General features: G+C 34.9%; 1 protein-coding gene across 3 annotated transcripts in view; it reads right to left on the reverse strand.

The window, feature by feature from the left end:
- The window catches only part of FANCL (FA complementation group L), a 91,290-nt gene that overhangs the window by 9,836 nt on the left and 67,977 nt on the right, over positions 1-13,477 (reverse strand). For all 3 annotated transcript variants that reach the window (XM_087863420.1, XM_045788023.2, XM_087863419.1), the window contains one exon: positions 736-886. In XM_087863420.1, the coding sequence (XP_087719546.1) occupies positions 736-886 (151 nt within the window). The remainder of the gene's footprint in view (positions 1-735; positions 887-13,477) is intronic.

Genomic DNA, 13,477 nt, shown 5'->3' on the forward strand with positions numbered 1-13,477 from the left:
ATATAAATAGGTATCTCAAGTCACCTAACTACACTACTTACTGTGACCTCAAATATAGTTTAAAACACCTAAAACATTGAGCGGTTGAACTCTAAAACTGACATATATTGCTTGTTCATAATGAAAATACATAGAGCAATACTTTTATAATAAAGATGGTAATATTACAGGGATAGTTACAGTTATATCACATCTTATTAATATCATGTATTTATAGTAAAGAAAATACCTAAAATATGTTTATTATTTTCTGCTTTCTGATTACTCTTCAATGGCATGCATGGCCCACTTCAGCTTCTTTTATCCTCTAAATTTTGTCAGAAAATATTCCCAGATCTGTTCATATTAATCTTGTCTAAGTCTCATGGATGAAGACTTTCATTATTACAATTTTTTTCCCTAAGCAATGTAAGTTTTGAAAAACCTGTTCCATTATTTCTGTGCTAATTAATATCTAATTAAACAGTATCTCTGAATGATACTTCATCGACCATCACCTTTTATACCGAAACACCTCAGTACTTGCCCTTTTTTCCTGAAACATTTATTCAAATACATAGTAATAAATCACAGTTCATCCCAAAAAGTTTTAATAGCTGACTTCATAAAAAAAAAAAATCTCACCTAAGAGTCCAGTATCCCCTTTAGATCCATTTTCCTAATTAATACAAAGTACACACATACACACACACACACACACACACACACACAGTCTCCTTAATCCTTTTTCCGTACCTAGTGCAATTCTGCGCGCCGTCGCACTCCGGGTAGGTTTTTCTGGCTCAAGTACCCAAGTCTTCTCATCGATTTCATCCATAACATCCCAGAATGCCTTCAGTGATTCTAAGGCTGCCAAAAACTGACCGTAAATGCTTACTAAGGAGCTCTGTGAAAGACAGATAAAACCTGCGTAAGTTGCATGACGCTCTTATCAACAGCAGATAATCTTTCACTTAAAATACAATTCAATTTAGAAATTTTAAGCTCTGTTTCATTTCAGCTGAAACTACTCTAGTAAACAAGAGTCAACTCTCCCTGCTTCACCTCTCTTCACCGCCATTAGCATTGACAGAATTTTCTGATTGGCACTGGGACTGTGCATCTTATCAGAAATTGTTTTTTAGAGACCGTATTTTTATATGATGCATTCTGTACTATATTTATAGAATAGTAATTACTAATACAAGACACGTATGTACTTCATTAATGACTATACTATGTATTGAGCATGGTGTCTATACAATTTTAGTCTGAAAGTTATCAAGTTATCCAGTGTGCAGCTATCTACCAAGTTAAATGCAGCACAATTTGTAATTTGATTAGTTTTTAACATTATTAACTTTACAGACTTCTTTAGGCAAAGAGTATAAAAAGGTTCTACACATATTTTCCCACAAAGTTTGTATTGATTAAATTCAAATAATAATGGAGTACTTTTTTGTAATATAGATCTATTAATGAGAATATTGCATCTTTTGGTGGATGGGGAGCAATGTTTAATTGGAGCTGAAAGTTAGTGTTCCTCTTTATCCAAATCAATTGCAAATGTTCATCTGTTAATGCCTGTAATGAAATTTTACATACATCATCCCTGAAAATGTCTTCTCACGCACACAGGCACCATGTGGACTATCTAGTCCTGACAAATACTGATGTAAACCCAGAAGCACAGGATTTTAAGAGAGACCATTCACTACTACGAAGACATCTGTAGATTGAGGTTCTTTGTTTTTTTTTTTTTTTTTTGAGGTAAAATCGACATACATTGTATTAGTTTCAGGTGTACAACCTAATTTATTATTTGTATACACTGTAAAACCATCACAGTAAATCGTTATCTGTCACCATACAAAGTTACAAAAAATTTTTCTACCCTTGTGATGAGAACTTTTCAGATGTACTCTTCCCAACTTTCAAATATGTAATCTAACATTGACTAGGTTTTACACATTCCTAAAATTCAAACAAATTACAAATAAGATTTCTTCTAATGTTAAACTTTTAGCCAATGTCTGAATTTAGTCTTTCAGACATTAATATTTTATGGGAATTAACATAAATACATTTTCACTAATAATAAGAACTAAAGACATTATTGAATTTTTTAAAGATTTTATTTGAGAGGAAGAGAGAGAGCGCGAGCGAGCAGGGGGAGGGGCAAAGGGAGAAGGAGAAAGAGGCTTGATCCCAGGACCCCAGGATCAGGACCTGAGCCAAAGGCAGATGCTTAATCCACTGAGCCACTCAGGCACCCCTACCATTACTGATTTTAAAACTCAATTTATAATTACTTTCAAGCAAAGTCAAAAGTTTCTTATAAAGTAGTATGTTTAAAGGTTACCACTATTTACTAAATATTTTTATATTAAAAGCAATAAAAACTAAAAGTTTAAAAGAAGAATTAAGGATCTTATTGTTTCAAATAAGCAATACATATTTTTTTAAAAAAATCACTAAAAATATTACAAATGTATTTATCCCAAATAACTGATACAAACCAACAATGCAAGAATACAGTATGCCCTGAGTAACGTGAAAAGAAAGTACCTCCTTAAAGGTATATTTTGTACTTAATACGTGCTTAAGGAAAACCCATTTCATCTCATCACTTGAGTCAGGGTTTACACCTAGATGAAGTGATGGCTCAGTTTCACAAAACTAGTTCAACTCTGCAACCTTCAATAAACGGGGGGGGGGGGGGGGGGGGGTTGGGGAATAAGAGCAGGAACAAAAGCCTGAAGACAAAATACCTGTTCTCTTTTGTTGCCACACTTATCTATAAACTTAGATGCCAAAATCCAGAAATCAGAAACCAAACTCCCAAGTTTTGTTTTGTTTTTACTGTGGGCTACACTTATTTCCTCTTTCATTAAATGTGCCGCCATTCTTTAGATACCCAAACAGATCAGCTGTGATCCTTGCAGATTTCTTTTTATACCTAATATCAATAACTAAAGACCTGTTTTTATTTTTAACACATTTCTTGGTAGCTCTATTTACCCTAGTATTATTATGTACTATTAAAATAACCCCCCTGGACACCTGGATGGCTCAGGCAGTTAAATGTCTGCCTTCAGCTCAGGTCATGATCCCAGGGTCCTGGGATTGAGTTCGGTGTCGGGCTCCTTGCTCCGTGGGGAGCCTGCTTCTCCCTCTGCCTGTCTGTCTGTCTCTCTCGATTCCTCTGACAAATAAATAAAAATACTTTAAATAAATAAATAAAATAACCCCCTCGTTCTTGCTTCCACATCCAGACATGCCATCACTGACTTATCACAGAATACCCTCCCTAAAATGTAAAACTGAACATATCGGTCCACCTCAGAAAACCATTCAAAACAACCTTCTAACTGGGTTTTTCCCCCACTAGTCATATTGCCCTGAAGCCCATTATTTATATTGTAATTAGGCTGATATTTGTATTCTGCAATCCTAATACTATAACTTCCTGGCTTAAAACAAAACAATGTAAATGCAGTTCCTCTCAAAGTGATATTTTTCCTTTGTAATACCACCACTTAATGATAGCAACACAAATTCCAAAAGCTGTTCAATAAATACGTAAGTAAACTGAAGTCAACTACCTGATATAAAAATAATCATTTATGACCTTCATCATTTTATTTATTAAGGCTATTGTTATTTACAGGTAGCTTGCAAATTATGTTTTATGTTAATGATTAAAACCACAGTTCTTTTTCATGGCTTGCAATTAACATTGTTTAATGTGTATCCATAGATGTAAGAGTACACTGAGTAAACTGAAATACTCTCCATGGGTATATTTACCACTCCAAGCTTCAGTAACCATCTTCTCTATGATCCCCAATTTCTATGATTCCCAAATTTCTTTAGGCCAGATCGAGAACTCCAGAACTGCTCCGCTATCGCTCTACAGATGATCTCCACATGGCTAACAGACACATCATACTCCTAGTGCTCCACACTGATGTCATTCTCTTCCAGGAGAAAGCTTCCCCAGGAATCTAAGCATGGATTACTAACCAGATAACTAGATTACTAAAAAACCCTTCTAACTGAATTTTATTCCTTTAGTCATAGCCCCCTAAAACTTATTTACATTGCAATTAAATTGATTTTTGTATTCTGCAGATCTGATACCATAATTTGTGTATAATAAGGCAATCATTGATCATCAGATACGTACACAACAATACAATTCCTGAACAGTATGTTGGTTTATTAACAGCGTTATTGAGACGTGATATACAAAGAACTGTACATACTTAATGCGTACAAGTTGATGAATAGTCTATTTTTGCTTTGGTGCTGGTGCTTCTGGTGTCGATCAAGAGATTATTACCAAGATTAAGATCAGGAAGTATTCCCCCTATGTTTTGTACTAGGAGTTTTTAGTTTCAGGTCTTATATTTAAGTCATTAATTCATTTTGATTTTTGTGCACAATGCAAGGTAAGGGTCCAATTTCCTTTTTCGCACCTGGATATCCTATTTCCCAATACTTCATTTGCTGAAGAGACTATTCTTTTTCAAAATCAGCACAAAAACGTCTCTTTCCTTTCTCTCCATTTATAGCTATCTCTGTATTTTAAAATCTATAATTACCTATTTCATTGTTAACTCAAGAAAGGGCTAACCAAACAAACAAAAAAAGTCATAAAATGTTTTCACAGTGGCATCTTTCATTTGAAAGTAAGTATGCCAAAACACGATGTCCGTTTCTGGTGTGCCTGACTGTAAAGGAAATTCTAAACATAGCTCTACTTAAAACTAACTCCGCGTTTTGAACAAAAAGTAAAAGCTATCTTTTTAATAAAGAAAATGACAGTAAAAAAGAAAAAAAAAATACAACAACCCTGGAACTAGAAGTCAGTTGGTAATTAACAGAAAAAGTAAATTTTGAATCCTAAAAGTCATCATCGGATTTTACTACGTAGTTACGTGAAATAGATACATTAAATACTATTTTTATGTTCTAGATAAAGAAAAGAGTCCAAAAAGGTGAATAGTGAGACACAAAAACATTTCCCCTGGGAATTTCAATGAATTTAGGAGGTAGACATTAAAACTAATGTATCAGTAAGCTATATTTTTCTCCAACTGCTTATTTTATCCATTAAATCATTCACAAACTCTTATCTTGAACTGATTTTCCTACGAAAATTAGAAAACAAAAACCCATTTCTAAATGCAGTTTCGAACAAAGCAAAATTCTATACACATCATCATAAATGCCAAAGGAGCACACACTATAATATGACCAAAATTAATATCGAAGTTAAATATTTTGCAAAAAGAAAAGTTTTCTAAAAAATTTCTTCAAAAATAAAAATTGCCAATTCCCAATTTTTAATATAAGGAGTTTCACATCTCACCAAAGCTACTTTTTGAAGATTATTTTGGGGATGGGGGTGTAGGGGAGCAAATTTACAATGTGCAAAATGAATTTAAAAATGAATCAAATAAAACAAGACTCAGGAAAAAAGAATACTGATATTAAGAAGTAATATTAAAATAAAATATAAAATGTTGGCAAAGTCGTAAAACAACCTAAACTCTCATATGCTGCTGGTAAGCATGTAAAATGCCACAACCACTTTTGAAAAGATCTGGCACCGTTTTAAAAAACTAAATATATTTCTATCTTATGACCTAGCAATTCCACTCCAACAGAAGTGAAAAGATACGTCCATAAAAAGATTTATATAATGTTCATAGCAGTTTTATTCAGAGAGCCAAAAATTAGTATAAATCCAAATGTCCATTAATAAAAGCTAGAATATACAAACTAACGTATATTCATGTAGCAGACTAACGGGAATAAAAAGAACAAACCACTGATACATGTCACAACATGGAGAATTTCAAAAATATGCTGGGTGAAATGAGGCCATCTCCAAAAGAGGACAGACTGTACACTTCTGTTTACATCAAGTCTGAAACAGGAAAAAATAAGGCATAGTGAAAAAATCAAAACAACAGGGATTTACTAGGAGGAGATAAAAGACTGAGATAATGGTCATGCTCTGCATCTTGAAAATGGACTACATGGTATATTCATTTACAGAAACTTATGTTACACACACTTGGAATTTATGCGTTTCATGGTTTCCAAGTTTTACAAGGAACTGAACTTTAGTAAAGGTAGACATGCTGAAGTATTTTGGGGAAAGATCTTGGACACCTGCAAATTACTTTGAAAAGCAACAAAACTCAGATCAACTTAGGGATGGAGAGATGCACAAATGGAAAGGTAAGTGATGAAGCAAGAACAGTAAATGTCAACTCTAGAATCTAGGTGGTGGGCACATGAGTATTCATCACAAACTTTTTCAATGTTTCTGTAGGTTTCAAAAGTTATAATAAAATACTGGGGGGAGGGGAAATTATATAGAACTTATGTGAGTTATTCATTGTAACTAAAAAAGTTAATTGAATCAGGTTATAGACTAATCTTTCATTTCTTTTTCAAATAGTCAATAACTGACCTTTAATTCATTAGACCTTTAAATTAGACCTTTAGGTTAACAAAAAATACATCTTTGTATTCTCAAAGTAAAATTTAGCATTTCCTTCAACTACAGATATAGATAACAACAGAAATAGTATCAATACCTGTAACTTTCTCTACAATAAAAATTGTACTGCAATCACCTAGGGAACTTAAACACTAATATCTAGATTCCATTGTCAGCCATTCCTTTTTAATTAACCTTGGTTCAGTGCAGCCTTGGCCTTGGGACTTCTAAAACCTCCCCCCCAAGGATTCTAATGTCCAGAAAAAGTTAAGAACGACTAGAACGATGAATAGCCATCCCTGTTATAGTCCAAAAGTTACAGGATCATATTTCTAAAAGATTTAAACAATTCATGAAGCAAGAGACAAAGATAAGCACTACATAATGACAAAGATAAAACCCAACTGTATAAATTTATGCACCCAACATAGGGGCACCTAAAAACAGAAAGCAATTATTAACAGCCAAGAAAGGAGAAACTGACAGTAATACAATACAAGCATAGGACTTGAACACCTCACTTACAGCAAAGGATAGATCATTCAGAGAGAAAAATCAACAAGGAAACAGTGGCTCTGAAAGACACATTTGACCAGATGGACCTAACAAATATATATACAGAATGTTGCATCCAGAAACAGCAAAAATACTCGTTCTTTTATTTTTATTTTTTTTTAGTAGTTTGCTCTATCTCTCAGAGCCAGTCAATGATGGACCTAGCTTCTTCAAACCCATTCTACCTGAGTATGAAGTATATGAGCTCCCTACCTGCTGACAGTTGGCAGGAGTTGAAGAGATGCTGTCCTCCCAAGACTTTGGTTAAGCACATGGCAACTCCAAAATAAATAATGTGGGTGAAATAGAAAATAAAAAAATAGGTACAGAAAGCATAACACCCGGTCGTAAAAATTGACCTAAATAATGCGTGGGGTATAATCTCTGGGAGTATTAGTATGCTGATGTCCAAATGTCTCTCTCTCAATTTTATTATCACTAGACTTCAAGTGTAGGATGAAAAAGGACTTGGTTCTTGAGGGAAGGCTCCAAATATATTTGCTTCAGGTAATTGCTTATGTTGCCTATTCTGATGAAATCAACAACAGTAGGAGTGCAGAGGACAAAAATGGGAGCAGAGCCAATGTTGAAATGAAGTGAAAAGCAACGTGTACGGGTGTTCATACAAATTATTCTGGAGGAAAAGATTGGTGGGGGTGGGGAGGAAGTGGATAATTGAGGAAAGAACCAAACTTGAGAGGGTATTGGGGAAGAAAGGAAGAAATAGGTAAGAGACACAAAGAGGCTTCAAACCATTCTGTGGTGGGGAAAAGAATGCCAGCAAGGACCTCACCTCTTTCTCCAGAGCTGTTCATGGGTGGCTGCTGGCTCTCAGCAATCTGTGGGGGCTGCTGGGTGGCTTTACCTGCACTATCCTGGCATTGATTTCATGACCCCCACTATAACCAAGGCTAGGAGCACAAAGGCGGACCCTCTGCGAATTCAATACAGATACTGGTGGGAATGACTGCACATGGTAAAGGGTGGTGGCCAGGGGAAAGAGTACTGATACAGGGGCCAGCAGACTTGGTTCGAATTTCAGCTCTAACACTCAAAGTTTAACTTTTCAGGACCTCACTTTCCCTGATCGTAACATGGGTGTGTTGTGCCAGCATCATAAGGTTGGAGGAGTAAATGTGAGAATGTACCTAAAACTGCCTCACACAAAGCCTGGCCCATGGGACATCTCCATCCTTTCTCCTTGCCTGGAGCCTTTTGGTGAAAAGATACCAATTCTCCTTACCTTGGCTTTAAATTTAGGTAAAAAAATAGAGTCTTCTTCAAAATCTTTTCAAGTATACATAGAACATCCTCCAGAACAGATCACATGTTAGGCCACAAAACAAGTCTCAATAAATTTAAGAAAAATGAAATCATATCAAGCACCTTTTCTAACCACTACAGTAGGAAACTAGAAATCAGTTACAAGAAAAAGTCTAGAAAGTACACTATACATAGAGGCTAAAAAACATGCTACTAAACAATGAATCAGAGAGAAAAAAAAAAAAAACCATGGAGAAAAATGAAAATGGAAACACAATGGTTCAAAATCTTTGGAATGTAGCAGAAGCTATTCTAAGAGGGAAGCTTATGACGATATAGACCTGTGTCAAAAAAAGAAAAGAAAAGAAAAAGAAAAATCTCAAACAACTTAACTTTACACCTAAAATGGCTAGACACAATAAAAAAAAAAACAAATAATGCCCAAAGCTAGAGGAAGGGAAATGATAAATATTAGAGCAGAAATGAATAAAATCGAGATTAAAAAAATAGAAAAGATCAATGAAACCAGGAACTAATTCTTTGAAAATATAAACAAAATTGATAAAGCCTTACCCAGATTCATCAAGAAAGAGAGGACTCATATAATTAAAATGAGAAACAAAGGAAGAGAAATAACTGACCCTACAAAAATACAGAGGATTATAAGAGATTATGAAAAATTATATGCCAGCAAATTGGACAACCTAGAAGAAATGAATAAGTTCCTAGCAACACATCTTCCAAAACTGCATCATGAAGAAATAGAAAATTTGAACAGACCAAAGACCAATTACTACTAATAAAATTGAATCAGTAATAAAAAAAAAAAAAACTAACAAACAAAATTCAGGACAAGATAGGTTCACATGTAAATACTACATTTAAAGAAGAGTTAATACACATTCTTCCCCAAACTATATCAAAAAACAGAAAAGGAAGAAAAAGTTACGAATTCATTCTACAAGGCCAGCCATTACCCTGATACCAAAACCAGACAAAGACACCACAAAAAAGAGGAAACTACAAGCCAGTATCTCTGATGAACAAAGATATAAAAATTCTCACAAAAAAATTCAACAGTACATCAAAAAAAACCACTCACCACGATGAAGTAGGATTTATTTCAGAGTGTGAAGGTGGTTCAATACTCACAAATCAATGTGATGTATCACATTAATAAGAGAAAGGATAAAAACCATATGATCACCACAATAAGATGCACAAAAGCATTTGACAAAATACAACATCCTTTTTATGATAAAATCTTTCAATGAAGTAGTTTTAAACGAAACATATCTCAACATAATAAAGGCCATATATGACAAACTGACAGATAACACCATACTCAGTGGTGAAAAACAGAGCTCTTCCCCTAAGATCAGAAACAAAGATGTCCACTCTTCCCACTTTTATTCAACGTAGTACTGGAAGTCCTAGCTGCAGCAATCAGACATGAAAAAGAAATAAAAACCATCCAAATTGGTAAGGATGAAGTAAAACTGTCACTCTTTGCAGATGACATACTATAAATAGAATTCCACCTAAAGACTCCACCAAAAACTATGAGAACTGATCAATGAATTCAGGAAAATTGTAGTACACAAAATTGATATACAGGAATCTGTTGCATTTCTATATGCTCAGTGGCAGAAGGAGAAATTAAGAAAACAATACCATTTACAATTACATCCCCCAAAATTAAATACTTAGGAATAAACTTAATCAAGAAGGTGAAAGACCTCCTATACTCTGAAAAATACAAAACATTGATGAAAGAAACTGAAGATAACGAAAACAAACAGAAAGATGTGCCATGCTCATGGATTGGAAGAATTACTGTTGAAATATCCATACTGCCCAAAGCAATCTGCAGATTCAATGTAATCCCTATCGAAATACCAACAGCATTTTTAACAGAACTAGAATACCAAAATTGGCGTGGAAGCAAAAAGGGCCTCGAATAGCCAAAGAAATCTTGGGGGGGGGGGGGGAAGCTGGAAGTATCACAATCCAGATTTCAAGATACACTACAAAGCTGTAGTAATCAAAACAGTATGGTACTGGCACAAAAACAGACGCAGAGATCAATGGAAGAGAATAAAGAGCCCAGAAATAAACCCACACTTATAAGGAGGCAGGAATATACAATGGGTAACAGATAGTATTTTCAATAAATGGTGCTGGGAAAACTGGACAGCTACATGCAAAAGAATGAAACAGAACCACTTTCTTACACCACACACAAAAGTAAATTCAAATTGGATTGAAGACCTAAATGAGACCCGAAACCATAAAAAGCCTGGAAGAAACAATAATAGGTACTAATCTCTTTGACATCAGCCTTAGCAACATGTTTCTAAATGTGTCACCTCAGGCAAGAAAAACAGAAGCAAAAATAAACTATTGGAACTACACCGAAGAAAAAGCTTTTCCAGTGAAGGAAACCATCAACAAAATGAAAAGGAAACCTAGTAAATGGGAGAAGATACTGGTAAATGATATATTCGATAAGAAGTTAATATACAAAATATATAAAGAACTTACACATCAAAAAACAAACAAAAATCCAATTAAAAATGGGCAGAAGGGGGCACCTGGGTGACTCAGTCGGATAAGCATCTGACTCTTGATTTCAGCTCAGGTCATGATCTCAGGGTTGTGAGATCAAACCCCACATCAGGCTCTGTGCTAAGTATGGAGCCTACTTAAGATTCTCTCTCTCTCTCCCCTTCCCCCCTCCATCTCCCTCCCACCCTTCTCTTTCTCAAAAAAAAAAAAAAAAAAAGGCAGAGGGCCTGAATAGACATTTTTCTCAAGAAGACAGATGGCCAAAAAACACATGAAAAGACGCTCAACATCACTAATCATCAGGGAAATGCAAATCAAAACCACAAAGATATATCAGCCTACACCTGTCAGAAAGACCAGACTCTAAAAGTAAGAAATAACAAGTACTGGCGAGGATATAGGGGAAAAAAAAGAAACCCTTGTGCACTGTTGGTCAGAATGCAAACTGGTGTGGCCACTGTGGAAAACAGTGTGACAGCTCCTCAAAAAATAAAAAATAGAAACATCATATGACTCAGTAATTCCACTACTGGGTATTTACCCAAAGAATACAAAAACACTAATTTGAAAAGGTATAAAGGTATATGCCCCCCTCCGTTTATTGCACTATGTACAGAAGCCAAGATATGAAAGCAACCTAAGTGTCCACTGATAAATGGACGGATAAGGAAGATGTGTATACATATACACCCAATGGAATACTACGCAACCATAAAAAGGATGAAATCTTGATATTTATAACAATATGGATGGACCTGGAGGGTATTAAGCTAAGTGAAATGAATCAGAGAAAGACAAATAATTTAGGATGTCAATTTATGTGGAATCTTAAAAAAACGAAAAAACAAACTGGTGGTTGTGGGGGTAGGGGCAGTGTAATAGATAAAGAAGATTAAGAGCCAAAATTTCAGTTATAAAATAAGTCATGGAGATGAAAATACAGCATAGGGATTATAGCCAATAGTACTGTAATAACATATGACGACAGATGGTGACTATACTTATAGTAAACACTGAGCTATGTATAGAAGTGCTGAATCAATATGTTGTATACCTGAAACTAATAAACCACTGTATGTTAACTATACTTCAATAAAAGAAAAAGATTTGAGCAGTCCACTTTATGAGGAAAAAGGCATCCTTAACACTTACATATTAATTTTAATTTGACTGGTTTTTAATGTTTAAACAGTATTTTAATTTTGGGATTTTGGGGGGATATGAAATAAATTTGTAAAAATGAGCATGTTCTATAAAATTAGACCTAAGGAAAAAAGTTTTAACTTCAACTTAGAACAATCAGTTTGTTCCACAAACTATCTGGGTCAAGAACTGAAGAATATGGAGGAAGACAAATATTATATGATTTCACTTACAATGTGGAATCTAAAAAAAAAAAGCAGAAACAGATCCATAAATACGGAGAACAACTGACGGTTGCCAGAGGGCAGGGAAGTGGGGAGATGGGCAAATGAGGGAAGAAGAGTAGGAGACATGGGTCTTCAGTTACGGAATGAGTAAGTCACAGTGATAAAAGGTACAGCAGAGGGAACACAGTCAGTGGTATTGTAACGTCGTTGTATGGTGACAGATGATGCTACACTTGGGGTGCGCATAGTGTAAAGTATAGATCTGTTGAATCACTATGTTGTATACTTGACACTATGGAACAGTGCATGCCAACTAAACTTTAGTAAAAGAAAAGATTAAAGAATGCATGTTCTTATTTACAACACACCAAATTATACAAAAGTAAATAACCAAATATTACATTAATGAGTTATGTGTTAATACAATTCAATCCAGCAAAAGTATAAAATGTATCTACTAAGTGCTATGCTCTATCATAGATACTGGGTTGACCTAAAGAAATATAAGATGCAATACATGTTACTTAAGATCACAGACTTTAGGGGCACCTGGGTGGCTCAGCTGGTTAAGCATCTGCCTTCGGCTCAGGTCATGATCCCAGGGTCCTGGGATCCAGCTCCGCATGGGGCTCCCTGATCAGCAAGGAGCCTGCTTCACCCTCTTCCTCTGCCCCTCCCCCTGCTCATTCTCTCTCAAATAAATAAAATCTTTAAAAAAAAAGATCACAGACTAGCCATATCTTGAATCTGATTCCTAGCTCCACCTCTTAAAGCCAGCTACATCTTTCTGAGCAAATTAATTTCACTTAGCTTCTGCAATATGGAAATAGCATTAATCCATACAAGATTTGAGTGAGATAACATATATAAAATGCTTAACTGCTTAGCATATAGTGTATGTTTAAAAGTTGACAGCCATTATTAAAAGCCATATAGTCCTTGACCTGGAGAAGTTCACAGACCGTGAACAAAAACAGAAAACTGAAAAATATCTGTACCATATCAGACAAAGTATCAATACACTTAATATAAAAGGGCTATTGAAAAATCAGTTAAAAAAAAAAGGTACATACGATTTTTAAAAAATGGAGGGGTTGGATGAAGAGATAATTCCCCAAAGAAAAAATACACATAATCAAATGAAAAATACTCAACCTCGTAAGTTTAGACATTACTTCTCTAACTGCAAAACTTCAGGGTAAGAGAGAAGAGAGAAGCAAAG

The sequence above is a fragment of the Ursus americanus genome, chromosome 7, assembly GCF_024610735.1.
Source record: "Ursus americanus isolate L20-20 chromosome 7, mUrsAme1.1.p, whole genome shotgun sequence".
Taxonomy (NCBI): domain Eukaryota; kingdom Metazoa; phylum Chordata; class Mammalia; order Carnivora; family Ursidae; genus Ursus; species Ursus americanus.